The 22,830-nt window shown below is 38.0% G+C and overlaps 1 protein-coding gene across 2 annotated transcripts in view; it reads left to right on the top strand.

Annotated features, from left to right (window-relative positions):
- Nucleotides 1-1,670: 1,670 nt before the first annotated feature.
- LOC135164630 (uncharacterized) overlaps nucleotides 1,671-22,830 on the top strand; it is a 31,731-nt gene continuing 10,571 nt past the window's right edge. Inside the window, exons 1-5 of one of the 2 annotated variants that reach the window (XM_064125165.1) lie at nucleotides 1,677-2,042; nucleotides 14,026-14,388; nucleotides 14,904-15,024; nucleotides 15,358-15,539; nucleotides 18,253-18,351. In XM_064125165.1, coding sequence (XP_063981235.1) covers nucleotides 1,955-2,042; nucleotides 14,026-14,388; nucleotides 14,904-15,024; nucleotides 15,358-15,539; nucleotides 18,253-18,351 — 853 coding nt within the window. In that variant the 5' untranslated portion in view covers nucleotides 1,677-1,954. Of the gene's footprint in view, nucleotides 2,043-14,025; nucleotides 14,389-14,903; nucleotides 15,025-15,357; nucleotides 15,540-18,252; nucleotides 18,352-22,830 lie in introns of both variants that reach the window. The other variant, XM_064125166.1, reaches the window with a different exon arrangement.

Raw genomic sequence — 22,830 nt, forward strand, 5'->3', positions numbered from 1 at the left:
AGAGCATGACGTTTACACTAGATAGCTAGAAACCCCTTGCAAGGAGAACGGGTATACCGTGTCGGCATACGGGTTTACCATTGTACTTTATACCAGGAAAAATCATGCATGACAAGCCAAGAGGAACGGACGTTCTGGGACTCGTGCGAGTCCTAAATTTTCCCTCGGTGAATAAATTAACCATATTTTCTTGTATAAATTTAATTCTCGTAATTCACCAGCTCAGACTCGAATATTGAATTATGAATGCTTTCCTATATTTCTGGGGTGTTCCTCCACTGAGATAAATAATTTTTTTTTCAGGTATATTTACATGAGGATGTCAGGGCGCAACAGTCTCACTCACTAACTGTTCTTACAATTTTCCTCCGCGATCTGTTCGACGACTCGATTCTTTTCGGGGTAGTAAGTCCCGAATTATTCCTCTTGGCTGGAACGGCGGTTAATTGGATGACTGCGATGGGACGTGAACCATCACAGTTTTGGGCGGGATAAATTAACTGAAGTTAACGCACTTTTCACTATATTTATTTATTCACAAAGATATTCAATAATATATACTTGTCACGTATCAATTAATTTATTTAAACACTACTGTATTAATGTACAAATAGCTATGCAAGGGGTCATACACACTAGCAGAGCGACGGGTCTTGTTAGTGGCAGAAAATTTGAAGACAGAGCTAGGTCTTGTCCTCGTTAATGTTAGTTTCTTACTGTCCTAGTCCTTTTTTCGAACTTAAAATTTACTTCAAAAATTATATCAAGAGAGGAAGGGGAATTCTATGACTATTGGTCTAAAAGGTCGACACCTCTCGCGTCATTGGTCAAGGATTGTCGGGGGAGTTAGCCCATTTGTGACTTCGTCTATACGGTTCCAAATTCCTGGGTCTTCCGCGCAAACCGTTGAGCCTAATTGAGGAAAAATTCCTCAACTACTTAATGATGCGGAGGGTCGACAGTTTATAGTTGGACTCCGGAAAAGTGTTATAAATGGCAAAAACTAGAAAACGTGTTTCCTAGAGTCCCTTGAGGATTACAATAATAAAAGTGACCGTGTACCCTAACAATTTAACTCGTAGAGTTTCACTGATAAAATCTCTATGCCTTATTTCTAAATTGAGGCCCGAACACTAACAATTAACAAATATTAATAGTCACTCTAAATCAACAGCGCCATTCGATGACAATTACCGAACCTCATTAACATCAACCGAATTCTTCTATCAGCCCATATAAATTACATATTTTTGCATATATATTCTTCCCATGTGAATAACCGGTTGTGTTTCCGATGGCACCAGTGAAGCGCAGTAATGAGCAATTTTGAAATAATGAAATTCCCTGATTAACCGAAACAAACGAGACATTGATCTAATCAATCAACAGATGAATAATCACAATTGCCGAGGCGTGACTTTTAGCCGGTGTACCATACGCAGTGAACCCTCCCCTGGTGTCAACGGTCGAGGGACAAATGCCGAGCAGACAGGTGGTGCACTGTTCATGAGACAGGAGGGGAGCTCGAGGTAACGAAGTCAGTAAGACAGAAAAAAAAGGTATACATAGGGGTGGTTGAGAGTGAAAAAGAGACAGTAGGCCCATGTAAACCAGCAAAATCCAAGTACAGCGCGCCCCTCACTGTGGGTAGAGGGGATGAGTGAGGAAGTTAGAGGCGGTGTGGACTTGGAAGTGAGGTTTGAGCGTTCAGTTCGGTTTTGGCATTTGCATCGTGTTGCGTGTTTTTTTTTTATCGAACAATTTTCCGCAGCCAGTGGATTTGTGATTTTCTTGTGGCCAAGGGATATGCGCACAACCCCCGCGGCTCTCGGTACCGAGTGATCTTTGAATTTTCTCTGCGACGACGCGAACACATCGTAAGGAAAATCGCTACCTGGAAGCGCATGTTGTCATTGAAACTGCGGTACGGTTGACAGCCGTTTAAACTACCAACATGTTGGATAACTGGAGAAGTTGGTTTTGGGGAATGAAAAGCCAGGGAATCATTTGTATTTATATACTTCTGGTCTGCCGAGTACAAGGTCGGTAACGACCCTATTTTTTTATTCTACTTGTATCAATTATTTCAGTTACTCTTGTTGGACTATTTTAATTGGAATTGTTTTTCATTCGTTGGTTGGCTGTTATTTATTTTTAACAATTATGGTGTGGTAGAATGGGCATGGCCTCTATGGGTATTGGCTACTTGTGATGCGGTCGTACAAATTATTTCGGTATAGCTGCAGCTGTGGGACACATGTCTCGTGAACGTCGTGCAAAATCGAATGAGAATTTTTTGAATATTTTAACAGTCAGACAGCGGGACAATTCGTCTCTTAAATTTAATCAGTTGAAGAAGTCATGATCAGCCTTCCACGAAGGGAGCTCTGGGCTATTTATAATCGTAACCCCGATGCACTGTTGCCAACTAAATGGTTTAAAGATTAGAATTTCGTTGGTTAATAATGCGATTGTGCGATTGATATGATTTATGATGATTAATTTAGAGTAGATGGCTCTATTGGAACATTGGAAACTTTTTAACTGGGGAATATTTGAGCAGGATTTTTTTAGAGAAGATTAAGAATTATTTTAGTGCCCTCATTATCCGTCTCGAGATGAAAATTGCAGTGTATCCACGTCATGGCACTTGTTAGTATGGGAATGAGATATATACGTTATTCTTAGCTACTCTGGGATACGACAGCAGTCTCGGTATTTTCTGTTTATGCGGCCGGTGGGTATAAATGAAAATGACATAACCCTCTTGCGGAATTCATATATTTTGGATGTTTGCTGTTGTAACCATGTGAATCTGGGTTATATCAAAATGACTATCCAGACTTTGTAATTCTGTAATAACCGGAGCTTTTGACTCTGTGAAATATTCGAAATTAGACATTTCAATAATCGGTATTTCTGGGAATGAAATGTTGGGTAAGTGCAATGAAAATCTACTTGGGACGCCGAGATATTTGAAGAACGGTATCACAACGAAGACGGAAATACCATTCGCAAACTTGACATTTTAGTAAAAATTTAAATTTCATGTTACTGTCATATTTAATGTAGAATTCCCTAACAATAAGTCATCAATTCTCCCCTTTCATGAAAATTGAGAATGAGATAAGCGGGGAAGAAGGGATACTCACTCATCCGTGAATATTTACGTATTCCAGATAATAAAAACTACGAGCTGGTGTTCTAGAAATTATTGAGCGTCCGAGAGTTTTTATTTTTGGAGCCACAATAATTCTGGAACTTTTAGTTAAGTTTTACTGGATCCAGAAAAATGACGTCTTTTTCGTACTTTGTCCGTTGTAGACCAGAAAGTTTACAGACCATTTCGAAATTATTCTCGTTCATTCTCACAAACACTAACTAGAAATGACACTCGTGTATGAGCTAAATATTTGTGTTCGTGGGTTGGAAGAAAAACTGATCGAGAATTTTTCATGGAACATAGGAGTTTATATAGCGTGGAACATCCTGTGGCGTTATCAGATATTATAGGATAGGTTTCTGAAGTTGGTAGGGCGAAATTGAGGTAATTCGGGAGGATAAAGTCCCAGAAATCATTTAAAAAATTGGATAATCTAGACTGGGATTTATATTTCAGCTCCTTCGATTATGTAGAGGGTGCTCTCACAGTCGAGCTATTCGCGCTGTTATTTGAATGTCAGGTGGAGCTGACGTACACTAAACAACGAGTAGTTTTTATGATGTGCTTCATTGTCCGAACCGTAGGAATTTACAATTTACTGTCACAAATATTATTCATTATTCCAATGTGAAGTTGAAAGTTAGATAATAATTCTGTCACTTTCGACATAAACACGCTTATTCTATTATTGTGATAAGCACTTGTATCGAAATATACTATTTTACCCATATGGAGAGGACAAAAAAATGGCCGAGTTCAGCACTCGCTGAACTTACCATCACTAAAAAAATCAACGTATGGTTATGGTTCGAATATACGGCAACAAAAGTACTTCAATTCGTGTGATTCGCAGCCCTCGGTTTCGCCTCTGGTCGTCAACTTCACACTCCTCAACACCGCGTCACAATTGCAACGAAATATCCTCTTTCACCACTGCTTTTATGATCAGATCCTACATCAAACAACTTTGCAAAACTCCTCTACACAATAGCACAGAGCGCCAACTCAGTAAACGTAAAATCATAGATGAAAAGTTTTTTATGCAGCCGGTGCCGCGGGGGTCATTTGACTCACGTGATTGGTACTATTTACTTTCGGCGCACGATGCCAACGCGTGACGGCAACTTCGCATTTGTCGTAAAATATCATTCTGTTGAATGTCACTTTATAATCTGACTCGAAAGCACGAATTTTCTCACATCCACTAGAAAATACTTTTATCGTCGTATGATGCACAATATTTTATGCTTCAATATCAGAATTCGCAGTTTATTGGTCCAGGGACATGAAAGTAAATTCGCTGTTTTTGCCCTACGGAAATTCCTATCATGGGCAGATAGGGGCAGGGGTAGGGGGATAACTTTCAACTTTACAAAGGGCAAAATCTACATGGACAACATCACTAATTAAATAGGATCATGAATTGCTGCAGGAGCAATTGACAGCGCTGAGTACTTTCTCTCATCAGTCTTATTTTATTTGAGGGGAAGTAAGATTTCTGCATCCACGACTAATTGTCCAATATTAAATTAGAAATTGGAGTCGAGCTTTATCGATCACTATCAACCGCACATGAGATCGGGACTTATTAATTTTAGAATTCATTGGAACATGCATTAAATTTCAGAAATAATTGATAGGAATAATAACATACTGACATCGTCGTGGATACATTGAGTGTTAAAATTGTAGAATAATTGCAATGACACTATGGGGTACGAAAATAACAGACCAGGCATATTAGAGAGATCACGTATTGGAAATAACATAGTACACATGAAGTTAACCATCACGTATATGGTTGTGAAATAATAGGCCAGTATCTGCTTCAATAATTTCCATTCAATACATTACGAAAAGCACCAGCAAATCAATAGATTTTAATTCATAATAATATACCCATATTATTTATCCCGTCAATGATACTTTTGGAATTTTGAAAGCGGCCCGAATATATTTGCTCTGAGAATGAATGAGCAAACATGTTCACTCGCTTAATCAATAAATGTCACATACCATTAGTATAATTAACGAAGCTAAACCAACATCAATTTTATATGAACAAATAAAATCAGAAAAAAGTAAATTAAAAAAAACAGTTCCTCATGTTGAGAAATACATATATTTATGTCCTTCGCGAAAATATTCCTAATAAAAATAATTTCTGGGGAATAACTATCTCATTACCCGTCATTATTATAATGGAAAATAATCCAAATATACATTCACTCACTAATCACACAATTATTAGCATTCACACGCTTGATGAACTATTTTCCATATAGATATTGATAATTATAAGTGAAAGCAATTCATCGAAGTGTATAACATCGTAAACAAAATCCCAAATATCAATTACATTTAATCACTGTATCAGCATATTTTGATATTGAGATTACACTGCTCGTTCCTCCTGAATTTATCGAAACGAAGCCACATAATGGCTCCCATCAATGACGCCCCGGCAAAACTGAAAAGAAACCCAAAAATTAGCAAATAAACAGACAGTTATTCGGCTTGCTCAATTAATAATAATAATAAAAGTCTCTCCCATTGAAATGCTGACTAATGCTCATATATTTATTCCGTTTGAGGACAGCACGGAACACCCATGAAACTGTGAAATGATCATCCGGTAAAATGAACTGTAATGGGTTCTCTGCCAATGGATTCTCTCTACACGCATGTATACAGCTGATTGTAGTCCTTGTCCCGCATTGCTAGTTTCGTTATCCGATTGCATTACACACTCGGTATAAAGGCTGTGCATGTGTTCATCTGTTTGGGTTGGCCGATCAGTTTTCACCAGCATGTCTGGCATTCTATGGTTTAACGTTGCTCCTGCTTAGCACCGATTACCCCTTTTCCCTGCCACCGATACATATGCCTATATTATAATAACTTTGTAACACGATAGCATTTGAAGCCTTAAATAACGTTCCACAATCTCAGTAGTTAGATTGGTACGTGACATTCAAGATGGTTAATTCAATACCTGGCTTTTAACGTCGAAGGGACAACTTCCGATCATTAATTTCCGGTGTGAAAATCCCACCAGCAGTCAACCACACTGATGATGCAATTTAACGTCAGTGGGTTGTGTGTGCTCTTGATAAATATATTACGATTTTGGACATTGGATATTTATGTGGGCTATTTTGTTTGCGAATTTACGCGCCAGGCTGGATTCAATGATTGGCTCGATGGCACCGAGTCAACATGCGGAAGAGGCTCAAATCAATCGCTCCAAATATCCCACCCAATATGTACATTTGGAAATGCCGTAAATTCACCGCACTGCTTGCATTTCAATTGATCTATGTGAAGATATCAATGTTTTATTTTTCAATAGTTGAGTTTCGAATCGTTGAACTTCTGAATCTATCACTGCCTCATGTGAACAGCCATTATTTTTATGCTGGCGGAGGACTTTGAAATTCATCAGTGAATTTGTAAAGTTTCGACGGGTTTATAATCTCGGACTGGCAGTGAAATTTTATGTTTTCCGAGTTCCATGGATAGGTCGACTGGACGCGGTGTACAATTTTCGAGAAGTCATCCACATGCAATGAATTATTTGCCGTTTATTAATTGCTTGGTTCGTGTAAAGGTTTTGCCACAGTTGGTTCGAGTTTGACAGAATGTTGATGGATAATATTTAGAGACCTCCCTCGGGCATTAATTAATCTCAATAATTCGTTAGTGCGTCACGTAAAATGTACAAAGTTTGATGTATGACAAAGTTTTGCACATTCGGAGGTGGATTCATGGGGGAATGGTGGATTTTTATGTTTAACTTTTATGGCATGAAACTGAGGCATAGGTGAAATAGTAATAAACCAGGATGGATGACACATTGGTCCAATCCAAGAATGCTTTTTGATGTGCACCAGATGTTGGCCAACTAGTGTATGATCCACACGTTGCGTGTGACCCCGAGTGAGTCGACATGGAATGGTTGTTATCCCAATTTTTTTTTTTGTTATTCTCTCTCACATTCGTCTCGTTGACCACTTCCCATTCACCACTCGGTTATGGGCCTTGAGCTGAATGTGGAAGAAAAATATTCACATGCCTCGAAACAGTTGATTATGTCATTTCATCAAAGGGTATCCATAAATCCATGACTTGTAATGAAAATTAGGTTGCAGTGCTCTGAATTGAAATAGTTACTGTAATTACAAGATATACCTTGGGGGGGAAATTTGTAATATTTGGTGGCACGCGCGATTATCGTTGCCCGGAACCGGAAGTACAGTCGGCTGCTCACCCACCTGGTCTTTCCTTCGTTCGACACGCATGCAGTATCCCGCATATCCCCCCTCCCCCCGCATGCTTTTACAGGGATCACCCAGCCATGCATACACTGTCTACTTTTTTATTCTGCCCCACACCGAGTCCTGAATTTTTCTGCTCCCTCGACAAGACGTCGATAATGACGATTAATAATTCGCTGATTAAATGGAAACTCCTCTTACCTTTTATATTATGGATAAACTCTTCATTATGGGGTTGGTATCCTGGAAATTTACCTACACCACCATGAATATTGAATGCTTATGAAACCATTTCAATACTGGATAAACATTCAGGCAGAGAACGCCCAACTCCGTCAACCCAAAATGTGAATTGCGAATTTCTCTAAATAATGATTGGTTAATTGTATTATGAATTCATTACGATTTTTTCGAAATTTTCCGTTAATGCAACTGTTACCGAATCGATGTAATGGTTAAGAAGCCATATTTAATCAAAATTTTGGTATCACTTGCCCGGGAGCAAATGTAAAAGCTGAACAAAATTATTATAATTTGCGTTGTCTTTTACGCGGGAAAATAGGACTTCATGAGGGCAATTTACGATGTTTTTCTACGTAACGACCGAAAAGTCGGGAACACATGGCCAGAGACACTGCAAGTGATGTTTCATTGAAATGCATCAGCAATTTAGGAAACAATTGATCCCATTTCTCAGAAGACAATGGAGTTTTAATAGGGGTGGTATGACCGATGCATGGATTATACCGCTCCATCTGACTTTGTATATTCCGAATTATTGTCAGCCTCCGAACTCCATTAGTCCACAGCAATTGGTGTACCTTTGTTGGATGCATTAATACCTGTCATCTTTGTCATTTTATTATTACGGAGACTCGACTGGAGGGCAGTTGTTTCTATGGAGCCTGAATTTTGTTTGTAAACATAATGGGTAGAACACACGTTTAACGATGTCGGGACGACCGGAAAATAGCTTTATCATTCGGCGAACAGCGACGGAAAGCGATATACGTGCTATTGTCTCTGTGGACGTAGCCTTTTTTTTTCATTTCGTGGGAGATAAACCAATATTTACGACTGAGAGTATATCACTCCAACGACAAATGTAGAGATAATTTTGGATAAATGAAAAATTTACAGATTAATTACTGGAGATGGGAAAACTGAATTCAAGCTCTCGAAGAGAATCATCTGGATATGTATTTATAGAATTGTTAACGACAAGAGGTCTTTTTGGAGATAAAATCAGAATCTTGTCTCATTGAAAATTCAGTGAAACATGAAATATTCAGGCGAAACATCCTGAGAACTCAATAAAAGCCAATCATCATTAAGATAATTCAGGAATGAGAATTGCACCTGAAATTGAGTTCCCGCAGTTCTTCGTTTCTTATCATTGACTAATGACAACTGACGATCAGTACTCACACGATTTCTATCCATCCCAACGTCATTCTGTGTATGAGTTTCCATAGATTGACAGGCAATGGTTCGCTGGCCGTCAATACCACCTGCAGACCAGCTAAAAGGAAGAGTTACTCACCGCACTCCACTATTTAATTGATCAATCAGTATTTTTTTTTACCTATCCACAAATTTTTCTTTTTCAACTGATTCCCGAGTGAATTTACCTCCTTCATTATGAAAGCTAAACGCGTGCCGACGAAGGAACGTGTTCGCATGGCTAGCGATCTACTTTACGACTCATACGTGACTTTGGGCCCTTCGTAAGTTAAAAGCTGAAGCGAGAAGAAGTGAGCTTGAGAAGAAAATAAAAAGGAATGCTCCGAAGCTAGGGAGAAAAAAAATAAATGAGAGCAAATGAGGCTAAAGTCCTTTGTAAGGACTGCATCAGAGAGGAATTAGATAGAAAGATCTTCCACTTGTCTAGGCGATTGAGGGAGAAGAAGTATCGTACTACTCGCCCTTTTTTGCTTCCTTCTCGCTTTCGAAATTAAGTCATTCCAGGCGACAAAGCGGCCTCGTATAAGTTTACCATACACCGATTATGTACAACTGCTGTTCGTGTTAACTACACCCGCGGTCAGTACAATGTAACATAGTGCATTGTTTAATGGCTAAATTCACGCGAACCACCGCTCGATCAACGAATGAAGAAAAACCATCACAAAAGGGTTCAAAACCCCTTCCCCAGGGCCACCTGCAGATAGAACAAACGAAGTACTATGTCTCCTGTACCGTCTCCACGTTCTGCGTGGTCACTGCAGTCACGTCATTGCACTTGTCACGTCTTATTAGTGACACAGTTGAAGTCAATCTCGTGCTGGCCACCTCCAGTACAACAAAAGCCAATTTTCAAGTTGACGCATTGCCTATATCGTGCCACTTAAAAACAGTAAGAGCTTTTCGAGATCGTTTGAATCTGATTTTCCGAGGACAGGGGAAAGAGAAAATAGCAATGAAAGTGGAACAGAGAATCTGCATCGTGTTTGACTGACAATTACCCAGAAATTGGTGAATATATTTGAAACAAGCAGAACTCTCGGGGAGAATGAAAAAAATGACCGTTACTTGTTTCATCAGGAAGGGGGTAAAGAGAAGAAACTCACATTCAGAAACGAAAACTCGTTGAAAGGGGGTTACACCGAGTATAACATGCTCTTTCTATGGTACTCGAGAACCAGAGTGCAATCTAGCTCAAAAGCCACCGTCGAGCCATCTAATCTTCTCGCACAACGTGCGAGTATTCTTGAGATAGTGGCCATGTCACATCTTGAAGATCGTGGACTTGGGCCGTTTGATTACATCAGGATAACTATCTGCAATCTCGAATAATGAAGGAAGTAAAAAGTATATACGCCATATTGTACTCTAATTTTAGTAAGGGCTGAGGATCAATTTCAACGCTAAATTGAAAACTGTCGGGGAACTGCAGAAAAAATAAGAGAGAGTCAACACCAGTTTGTGTTGTTGGACATTTAAAAGTTTAAACAATTGTCAATAATCTAGATAATCGGAGGGGGCAGTAGATTTTACGTCATTGGGACCGTTTTAGAATGAATTAAATTAAATTAAATTGATAAAAAGAATTGAAACGCCCGAGAGTTAGGGAATGACGTAAAAAAATAACGAGTAGAAAAGACAGGATCGGATATGAAGGTAGCAAAGGACAAGTACGTAAGAGTATTATTTAGTGGATGAAAGTGTCAGATAACAAAGTCACATCCACCATACAATATTTTTATGCCCCGATGGCATAAGGTAATATCAAGGATTTTGTTTTTGAATAAAAAGAAAACATACGTGGATTAGGTACAAAGAATAAATTTTTTCTTTTGTCATGTCATTTTTCACACAGGAATTACACACACGAAGCACAATTTATGGGCAGTTGGGGAAAAACACTAGAGAGACGTATAAAGTTCAGTGTTCTTTAGTGAATTATTACTCCATTATTTTGCAGAATGTTTAGTAATATTTTCCTGCTATTTGTGGTAATTTTGTACTTTGGAATTTACAATTTATAAGTACATCCAATCAATTTTCATTAAGATAACTGAGCTTTACTCCCAGATTTTACAAATTATTAATACCTGCCTGAGTATTTTATATTCTCTTCAAACTTTGGAGTCGTTCAAATAACAATGTTCAGGTTCACATGAGAAATAAAGAGAAAAATAAATTCGCCGCTCTGCCCTCAAATTTAATTAAAGACTAATATCAATTAATTCGATAAATTGGAAATTTTCCAAGGAACAAAAGAAAAAGTAAGCGGAGATAAAATAGCGGGTGAAGTCATTGGCAACTAAAAACTTTTCATCGATGAAATAGATAAATGCAATCGAGATAAAAATAATGAGTTTGCCAATGGGGGTTGATCGGCCGTAGGAAGTGGTGCAACTCAATTAGCTAGCGGGCAGGATGCCTTAGGGACTACGTGGGCGTTTTCTCCTTCAACAGATGAAGACGTAGGAGGGGGCCAGGCAAGCATGCAATCACAGTAAAGAGTGCTAGTCCCTGGCACATATATTACTCAACCAATATACGTACATAAACGCATACACAGGTGGTAACACTGGAGGTAGCGAAGAGTAACGTGGCTTTCACATGCTACATGAAATGTTGCTATGACCGTAACCCTTATAATTTCACTGGCCGTAGTGTATATTAACGTCGGTCTTGGTAGAACATCGTAGACCACCTTTCACCAAGGAGCTTCCCCAGGAGCGTTAGCGAATCTTGAATAACTTCTAAATTGTCTAGCACCTTGGAAGCCCTTTAACCCCAACGGAATGCCTCAATTCTTTGTTCTCACACCTGAGCACCTGATCGTTTTCAACGATTTTTTTTCCTCCCTCTCACACATCAGTACGTGAGATAAGAACTCAAGCCACTCTAGGGTGAGTGCCTGTCCACATACCACGGATTTTTCACTTTAAAAAAAAAGGAGGCGGGTAAATGTACATATAATGTGTAGCTGCGGGTTGCGGAAAAGGCGTCGCCGAGTCTCCAAGTCGGATGGCGCCTCAGGGAGGTGTCGCGGTAATATTGAATTTATGCATTACGAGACCATTTCTTTTCATGCAGCCGCCTAGTTTAAATTACGACTGGGTATACCCGAGCTCAACCGCCCTCCACTCTACCTCGAGCTCCTCTCGCCACCTATTTTCCCCACCCCCAAAGCGGCTCTTTCGTTTTACGTCCGCTTCGTTCTGATTCTGCCTTTGTAGAAAAAATCGGTAAAGCTCTTCCGTAGCACAGGACGTAACCTTTGGAAATGAATGGCAGGTGATGGAATTAGGATTAAAATCATGGGGACGTAAGGTATTTATTTTAACGGCATAAAGGAACGCGTACTCAGATTGAAGTTTAACTCCTGGTGAGAATACATTCAGAAAAACCTGAACGTACATGACATGTTGTTAATTTTATTCACATTTCACCGGATATATTTTATGCTTAAAAAATCATAAACTATAGTCTTCATAAATATGTACTCTGCGATTTACTTAAGGGTAACTTTTGAAAGTAAATTGCAATCTTCTCATAGAATGGAATAAAAACCCCAAATCGCAGTCAGTGCTGCTGTTCTGAAAATTAATAGTTAACTGTCCATGAAATTTTATGGTTTTCTTCTAACAGTATAGCACCGATAAAATCTTTGCCATTTACACGTACGAAATGGAAAATTAAATTATGTTGATTTGGTGATAATTCGCGTAAATTTTACGCATAATTTCCACCTTGATTTCAAGCCCAAGACTCGTAAACGCACTTCATGTAGTATTTTTCTTCTGTTTGTACGTCGTCGGATGAACCAATTTGCAACTGATCCACTTCGTTCTCTCCTTCCCGAAAGTTCAGCGGAACAACACTTTTCTCAGTTATAACAGTACTATTTTCGTAAATGTGGTCAATGAGAAAAATTTTCTGTGTACCCGCTGATTGTCGAGTAATACAAAGTTTGTTGAAAATTAGTTTAAGATGAAATTAAGATTTGCAACGAGACCATTAAACCCCTCAGTTTATATCTCAGTGGGCATATAATTTCTTTCTTCTTCCTGTTCTCTTTCACGTTTTCTGTTTTCCAAGTGGTGGTATTTAATTGTCCTGATAAGAAGACCAGAACTTCTGATCTCGTGAATTGATTCTGATGGACTTCTTCCATTCATGTACACATATCCATTACGCTGGATTATCCAGATTTAATGATATCGAGGGGCTCACTGCAGTAGTACATTAATATCACTCCTTCATAATCCCAAAGCCATTCAGTCTTTTTTTATTGAAAAACGCTCTATTATCGAGAGTAAAATCCAATAAGAACTGAGGCAGTTGAGCAAGTAGTATTACAGTTGGCTCAGTGGCTAGTCAGACAGAATAAATCGGCGAGAACTTCCGGGAATATCATTTCCTGAAAATTTATATCCAGTTGACTGGGAAAAAAACATGAATATTCATACCAGAATTAACCACCGATTTCAATTGTGGACTCGAATTTTACCATTAAGATATGATTTTAAAAAAGCTCGAGATCGAGAACTGTATGCATCTCTGATATCTTCATATCGAAAATGAGTCCGTCACATTTTTCATCCAATATATTCTGCAGATAAGTCGAGGTATAAATTCAATTTTTATTTTCTCCTCTGTTTTCGTTGTCCGATATTCCGCCCCCTCCCCACCCCGTCCTTCTACCCATCGTGATTGTGATGAATCGCATATAATTACGGCAGTGAGAGTCAGTGTAGGTAGTGGCCCTCTGTATAATGGAAGCTCCGTCCGGTCGATAGTATAGTAGACCATTTAAGAGCCCATTTGAGAGAAACAGAGACGAGCGAGAGGGAGAGTCTAAAGTGAGACAAAAGGTTTAGCAGAAAAGAGAGTGGTAGGGAGAGACAGAGAATGGGGGAAAGAACAATTTGCATGCGACCAACTTAATCAACACCTCGTGAACCGTTGGGCAATGACCAGCAGATCCTCCAGTGTGATAAGTGAACAGATTTCGAGCTTTCTTCTTACATTTAAAACAAGAAGATAGGAGTGTTTTTTTGTTTTCACAGTATAAAAAATGTCTCAATTTATTTCCTCTGTTTGTAATTTTTTCTCCCATTTTTTTCGCAGATAGTGCTCAAGAGATTGTCATCGAAGAGCTGAAAGTTCCACCTGTAGTTGAGGCTGGTGATAATACTTCGGTGATACTCGACTGCATCTACGATATGCAGAATGCATCGACGGACGGTCTGGTTGTCAAATGGTTTTTCAATGATACCACACTTTTGTATCAATGGATTTACGGTATTCCACCGATAATCGATGAGCAGAACCATCACATCGAAGTAGGATATAGAGCCACTGATGAACCGACCACCATGTATCGAGCTATGAAGATCAATAATCTCACTATCAATCATTCTGGAGATTATAAGTGCAACGTATTCACTTATTCTGATGACACAATCAGGGAAACACCGATGATTGTCTACTGTAAGTAAATTTTCAGAAAAAATTAAAAGCCCGACATTTTGGCCTCAATTTTCATCTGAAACAGTAATTGAACTTGACCATTTTATTTTCGGGGTTGTTGCAATAACTTTCTCCCCTTTGGGCGGAGAAGATAAAAATGATTCACTTATTCGAGAGATTAAGGACGTGAAATCACAATGGGGCCGGTGTTTACCTCTGAATGTTGGATTTTTCTCGTGAAAAGAATTGAAAGACGGATTTCAAATCTCGTAAAAGTTTCGTGAAAGCGCGATGAATCTTTAGAAAACGTGCATCACCTAAGATGTGGAGTAAAAAGAGATGGAAAGTGGGCGCGGATGGGGGGAGGGAACGAGAAGAATAGAAGAGTGAGAGCAAGTGAAATGTATAGGAGTAAAATAAAAGTTTTTGAGTGCACACGATACCGATAAATTCATAGAAACATTTTATAGCTTTTGCGTTTTACCATTTATTCGTTTATTTCTTTTCATATCACTCTTATCCCTGTTTTTTCTCAGCTACGGAGGACACATTTGATTTGAAGTATGAAAAAAATGACGGAGAGGATGGAGAAGTAGTTGAAGTGACATGCAGCGCCGAGGGACTATATCCTGAGCCGACTCTGGAAATATCTGTCAGGTAAGATTCGTCATATTCAGTGATATCATTTTTATTTCTCCGGCCCAAGCAAGACTCTCGTTTCTTCGTATATATTCAATCTTGATTGTAAAATAACACGAGAGTAAAGAGTAGACAGAGAAATGAAACAATATTGATTATAGTCGATATTTTCATTGAAGATGAATTGTTGAAGAAACATAAACATTAACTGCTGTTATTCCCCGTTGTATCAACCAATATCGCTGACATTTACGTTATTTTATGAATAATTTTCAATTTTCAAGTAATATCAAAGAGACCATTCAATTGAAATAAACATGACGCTTATTATGGAATATTTTCTCTTTTCAGTAATGATATTGTAAACCGAACTGAAGAATTCGACGCAGTGCAGCGGAGTGATGGGAAATACAATATTAGCGCGATATTAATTGTGGAGGATGAAGATTTACCGAGTCAAACAGTTGTTAAATGCATTCTGAATATACCAAAAGCCAATTACACTAATTGGAGATTCATTACGTTTTCATCAGGTAAATACGATTTATGTTACATTTTCGTTATTTAAACTGTGAAAATAGCTTGAAAATATTCGCTGACTGCAAGGGATTCATAAAGAATGGATGTACGCTTCTGCTGTCACATTGGTAATTTAACGATCGCTACAGTTCTTTGCATAAGCGCAAATCTGGGGAAAGATGGAAACTCAGATAAAACATTTATTTATTGGGATATCGTCTGAAAAATTAATTAATCACAGTAGTCAGAACCGCTTTGTGGAGTGAAAATGTTATTCTGAATCCTTCAGGGAGAATCACTTACAATGAGAGCCGGTCGGAATGGTTTTCGAAATATTAAATATTAAATTTATTTTGCTAAATTTTTCATATTCCCGCTCTCCAAAATTGAGCATTTCGAAATCCGACGCGAATGTCTCGATTTTTCTTTACACAAAATTTCCAGCTACAAATCGATATGTAGGTTGAACCATTATTTCTGGAAATCGAATTGGGCGGGCTCAAATAATTGATAAAACATTGTCTCCCAATTTTCAAAGGGGAAATTTTATTTTCACATTTTTCGTCGGGGTTTTCTTACTTTATCAGAAGCATTTTGCGGATTGATTAGCTAATTGAATCAACTGGGAGGTGACTGATGAAGAGCCCTCCATTTCAAATAGTTCAAGAATTTAATTTCATCAGCCAATTCCAGTATAAAAATATCATTTAACGAAGTTGAGAGACTTTTACAGTGTAATATTATTTGGATTAATTTATACGTACCTGCAAAGAATATTCCGAAATAGCTCGTAGCTGCTGTATTAACAGAAAGTCAGTAATAGCTGCATATTCGAACAAAAACGTTCTATCCTATCGATTTATCATTATAATTCAGACAATTTTCGCAACTAGAACACTCGTATTATCCGCTCGAAGGATGATCCTTTGGAGTATATATCAGAGATATTCTATTATTCATATATTTTTTTATTTTAGTATCCGTAACATACTTAACATAAAAATTAGCAGACCGCAGAGCCCGAAATTTTTGTTTCAATTTTCTGTATCAATTGTTGATCCATATTATAAAATGCCTGTGTGGCAATGTGATAATCTCTCCATTGCTCCACATTCGTTGAATCCGAAATGTATATCCACATCCACGTGCAAGCATCCATCAATGGAAATAACATTTTGGGAATTTCATTAACCGGACAAGTGTAACTCGGGTTGTCAATTGAAAATTTCATTGCAAATCTTGTTATATTGATTATTTTTAGATGCACATAGGAGATATTTTTAGTACTTGTGAAGTCATCGAGTTCGTGGTGTTCTTATTGCCCAGCATTTAGAGCCTGAAAAAAATGATAGTTTATCTATAACCCTAATAATAAAAAAAAACACATAATGTAACATATAGATGAGGCATTCAAGCGCGGAATGAACAAATCACATTGTTAAAAATGGTATTGAGATCGCTTGGGCTACAGTCCAAAAATATGTTATCGAGGCAGTTACATAACAAATAAACGATGACAGCTGTGATTTGTGGAAATATCGTTTAGGAGATTCTATTAAATAGAAAAATGAATCCGAGGAAATTTAATAATCATCAATCACTCTCAGTTTAAACGTACCACCGAACAACCTGCCGACAATTTCGTTTGCTGTAATTGACAGAGTAATGTTCAATAATTTCATTAAAATTTTCACATGGATTCTCCGAAAATTTGATAAAATAACTATCGAGTAATTCGAGGACCTGTCCATTAGCCTGAATGAGTGGAAACCGTAATATTGATGAATATCCATCTGAACCTCCTCGTGTAAGTCATATCTTATAGCAGATTTGATTAGCAGGTAACGATAACTCGGTTTGTGAATTGGATATTTAATCCTCAACTTTACGATGATTTTCATCTTTTTAATGCCAGATATATTTTTAGTAAACGTAATACCGTCGAACCAATTACACTTCAATTATCGAGAAACCAAATCAACAATATGTGAAAATATCGTACATCATTTATCAAATTGTGAGAAGAAATGCATAACGGAAATTGAGCATTTTTACAATTTAAAATAGACACACGACACGATGAAAAGTTTTGATTGAATTATCCGTTTAAATGGTCGAATTCGGCAATTGGATAACGGAGGATATATGTATTAAGTATTGATCTATGGAGATTCGAAATGGGCATATTCATAAATCGGAATTATTGTTGAATTATTATTTTTAAAATCCAAATGTCGAATGATTAATTAATCACCACGAAAGAAAAATGCTTCAATCAAGGATATGTTATATTTATTTCTAGTATATTTTATATTTGACAGTATATTCGGTATTATATTACTATACTCAAATTAAGCATAAAATATACTTGATTGAATTTTTTTTCTCGTTCCATGAATAATCTAATCCGGAAGACTGACTATGGGTGGATGACAATACATTAAAATCCTATTTCATTTACGTAAAAAAGTCCAGCTGATGTTGAAGAAATGTAATATCAATGAACACATAATTCACAAAATTTTGTCTACCATAAAATTCGAATGATGAGGCTCGTCGAGATAAATATTTGGAAATTCATCGCAGAATTAGTTCGAGAAGACGAGTCAAAAATATGTTTCAATCCTTCCATTGATAAAACATGTTATATCGCTTAATAAATCACCTCCTTTCATGCTTAGTGGTAGTGATACCTGACGGACGTGGTATGTGGTATTTGTTGTGCAGGAACTGAAACCAGTACGCCTAGTGTAACGACCAATCTGCTGAGAAAAATGGACATCCAGGCGATAAGCAACTCTGAGCGAAAGAGTGATAATGGTGGTGGTAAGGATTAGTCGTTACAAATTTTATTATCTATCAACACATTTTATATCTATTTTCTGTAACCAAAGGCATTGCACATCACCATTTTCACCCGTTACTCGTGTGCTCCAGTGGAATTTTTAACTACTCTGTTCCATCTCTACTTTTTTTTCTTTTAACAAGACCACATCTACTTATTCCCCGAACCTGACAAAATACTCTCATCCTCCATCATTCGAGAATCCATTGAATTATGAAAATTTGCTTGTCTCGTGTTTCAAAGGTATGGAAAAAAATGAAAACATATAATAAAAAAGCGAAACACAGAAAAGAATAAGCACCAGCATTGCCACAGCACCACCATGCCACCGGGTATTTCCATAAAATTACTATTTGTGTTTTTTTCCCTTTGCTTGGAGAAAAAACAATGAAATAAAACTGCAAGCACACCTGACGAAATGTGATGCTCGTTTCCTGGGTTTAAGCCTGTTGTTTGCCATTTCTTTTCCAACTCACCCCTGCGGTGCACCTCCACGGCTGCGTAGGGCAGGAGCTTGATGCCTGCTCGCTCATTGTTTATTTTCACCAGTGCTTTTTTCATTGTAGCTGTGCATGTTCACTGTTTTTTCTCTGATGCCACTGAATTCTAGACGAATTCCATAATCACACAGGTTGACGGGTCATTAACCAACTTCATAATCATTGAATGAAAGAACTGATGGTTTATTATGACATTAAGTTCTAGGAATTTTCATCTACCTGCTCTTCAGAGATATAAATTTTTATAATCTGATTATGAAATTTCAAATGTCCACTAATGCTCATTAATTTTCAGGAGTAGAAAACTGGATGGGATGGATGGATTAAAAAGTCACTAAAGTTCAAATTTCATTGAAAATTTAATATCAAATTCCATTAAATTTTTATGGAAATCGGAAAATCTTTATTTTTTGCTCACATCACATCCAGTACTACTGCCCTTTTCAAGAATTATCAGAATTCTCTAGTTATCTGTTCTTTCGAGGGAAAGAATGGAACCGAAATTTACGTGATTTTCTCACGAGATTATGAATTCTTAATGCCAAGATGTTCTGAAATTGAAATGTGCGGAAAATTCAGACAAAATTTTTCAATACATAATATGAATAGTTACATAACATAACATAAATACATTACATATAGAAATATTGGAACTATCTACAGACATCTTGAGTCTGTAGTAAATACTGAACGACCAAGTCTTCTACACGACTTAAATCAGTTCACTCGCGACAACATTACAGTCGAGCACAAAAATATTTTAAAACGAAAACTTTCTGGAACCTCGTAGAATATTTCTAGAACATGAAGTGACCCAAATATTCCTCATGATGAATGAAACACTATGTCGAATGTAAGTCGGAGATGCGCCTTCAGGAAGCTACACCACTTGAGTGCATTCTCGACCCAAATCACCCCCACTCGTATCAACTCGCGATTTCCAATTGATCAATGAATTTTCCTTTAATTTATTGCGAGTGTCCAGACCTTGACTGAACGAGATATCAAACGAGTCCAATGAATTATCGATGAGCAAATGAGTGCTGTACATCTGAGAACCCCAATGAACACCCGTGTGATGTTCAGTGCTGAGAAGTGCAGTAAAATAGTACAGAAAAAGTCCAACACTCTCGGTGGATAGAGCCATGAGCCGCTTAGCTGTGCCACGGAAAACACCAAGAGGCTCCCTCCATGCACGTTACACGGGACTTGAGGATTATACGATCGTTCCCCTTTTATTCCACCACTCGGGATGAAATTTAACTCAACCACCGTCCCTCCACCCCAACCCCAGCCTCACGGTACTCTGGAGCTCATGAAACGGGAAGACACAGGGCGCGGGTGGCTGCGCCGCAGTTACAGTATTTCATAGTCAGAAACGACAGTAGACCTGGGCTCTTGACCCGATACCGTGGGTAAGAGACCTCATAAGGCCGCAAGAGAGAGTGTCGCCATTTTCAGCGAAAATAAGGGGAGATAAAAAAAAAATTCAAGCTTGAGGGAGAGTGTTGATGGTGGTACACGAAGCCATCGGCTCAATTTTGTCATTTAAAATGCATTGGGACAAAAAAACTAATAAGACGTCAAGTGAGATGGGAGAATGTCCTTGGATATTAGACGTTGTGCGAAAAAACATTTTCCTGAGAATAGTGGGGGAGGGAGGAAAGGGGTTTTTTTAGCATACCGTAAAATATTCGGGAATAAAGTTTCCTATATAGCTCTCTACTTAGGAATATACTCTCGTGAGGATGAGGTAAATGCAGTGGAGGAAGAGATTTCAATGTTGGATTCGAGATTTAACGTTATGTATGGGATGGTCTCAACAGCATATCCTCAAACCTATCTATCTTGGGGTAGTTCAAGGGAAAAGAGGGAGGGCAATGCGCGCCATCCGTGTCGCTTGTGAAAGTTGTTTCAAGCGAACCCGGTAATATGTATAAGGCTGTATTAACACATACCCAACTTTGGCTATTTATTAGTCTGGCATGGTAATGCCATCTGATGAGCTTGAAGATTGAGTGTCTCTAGTTTATGAGTACAAGCGCATACCGTGAGTCTGTAAATAAGTCATATGGGCTTGAGTATTACGCACATGAGATAATAAATCAACTGATGGGATTTTACGTGGGTGAGAAATGGGGATATCTGGTGAAATTTCGAGGAATCCAATTACCAATTAGTTAGTGGATTTTGGAAAATGAAAATCTCGGGGAGTGAATCACTGACGTAAAAGTTGATGAGTGAGTTCTTAGATAATTTTTCTCTCACGTTATGTAAAAATTTAAGATTGTTCGGTAATTTTTCTCTGCATGACACTTCGTGCTAGAATTACCAAACTTTTTGGACCATTTTTATGGGACTATTTAGTAGGTGACAATGAACTCATCAATCGACTGAAAATTCTGACAACATTTAAATATTAAATTCGAAGGAATGGACAAGGTGTGAATGGTTGTCCTTAAGAATTTCGTCTTTTTACAGTAGATATCGAGAATAATTCTGTCGTTTAACTCATTGCATTTGTATTAAACACATACAGCTGAGAAAATTTTCCTCCTTATCTGTTAAACCACCTCTGATAATCTCTCGCGAGCGAAACGGCCGATTGGCCATTGAAAATTCTGAAGAATACTTGTTGTATAACGGTTAGTGAGTAGAAACGTTCAATTTAGTTTATCAGATAATGAGCTTTTACGGCATCACTGAGTACACTTTTATGAAATAATAAAGTTGATAAAAGTGGCGGAATGCCTCAATATCAGGGTAATATCGTAATAGTAAGCGTGAGTTGATTGTTCAGAAGGAGAGAGGGGTCAAGAGAGGGTTAGTCGTGAGGGAGGTTATTTATAAGTATGTGAAATGAGGTAACCGTACAGGGTGGGTTTTCGGTGATATCGTCAGCGGTTTTGATATCACAGGGGACACCCAGGGCTTATTAATTTTGACGATACATGAACTAACGTTAGAACAGTGTCTGGGCGTTTGTCTTGCCAATGTTGGAAATAAATTAACACGCAATTTTCAACCTTGGTAAATGAGCTTGAGAATAGTTCTACAGTAATCAGTATTATATGTATGAGGGCCATTTAGTTTTCTCCGTAATCAAGTCAAGGTTATACATTTAACAAGGAGAAGGAAAAAAAAATAGAAGTGGTGAACATTCAACGAGGGAGTCGAGCTCTCCTGGGATGGTTACGTATTGTCACTGGAGCGAAAATCATCGTCCTGGAATAAGGCGCTAAAATGTAAGAAGTAATTAAACCGGAACGCGCTGGAGAGTTAATACATTTGAAATTAATTCGAGTACTGTTTAAAACTGCGTAATGCATTTTCCCTTCCGTTCAACTCCCCACCTTTTTACTCAACCACCATCTCACTCACGTTCTTATTTGCTATCTACCTATCTCCGTTCAACTTCACCATGGGACTTGAAGTTTCTCGGAGATGGCTTGCCCCTACCCACCCACCCCTCGAGTAAATTGCCGCGTCGTATTTCTTCCCTCTCCCACAAGAAAATCTCTCATCCCCTCTTTCTTGTCTGTTAAAATTTCTTGTTTTCTTTCACGATTTCTCTTCCTCAGTGTGTACTTACTCTCAAGCGCTGGTCGATATATATATAGTGTGGTATCAACAAACCATCAAAAATTGTTTTCTCTGCTGTCTTGGTATTCCTCCCCCCGCGTCGCTTCATATACTCTATTTGGAAAGAATAAAGTAGGATTTTACAAGACTAGAGGATACGATATTTTGAGGAATCTTTTCTGAGTAGCGCTTGTAAAAATACTGATATTTCCAGGGCCGCTCAGTTTCGTAATTCATTAGTCTCATTGTCCAAAGGCCAAATGGCTCGAGGGAAAATTTCAAATTAAAAAGCAATTTAAAGATTATTTTCAAAATCGTTATACTACTCAGCTAAACTCTGCCGCTTTAATCTGCTCAAGTTTTCTATGTTCGGAACAA

Source organism: Diachasmimorpha longicaudata, chromosome 7, assembly GCF_034640455.1.
Source record: "Diachasmimorpha longicaudata isolate KC_UGA_2023 chromosome 7, iyDiaLong2, whole genome shotgun sequence".
Lineage (NCBI taxonomy): Eukaryota > Metazoa > Arthropoda > Insecta > Hymenoptera > Braconidae > Diachasmimorpha > Diachasmimorpha longicaudata.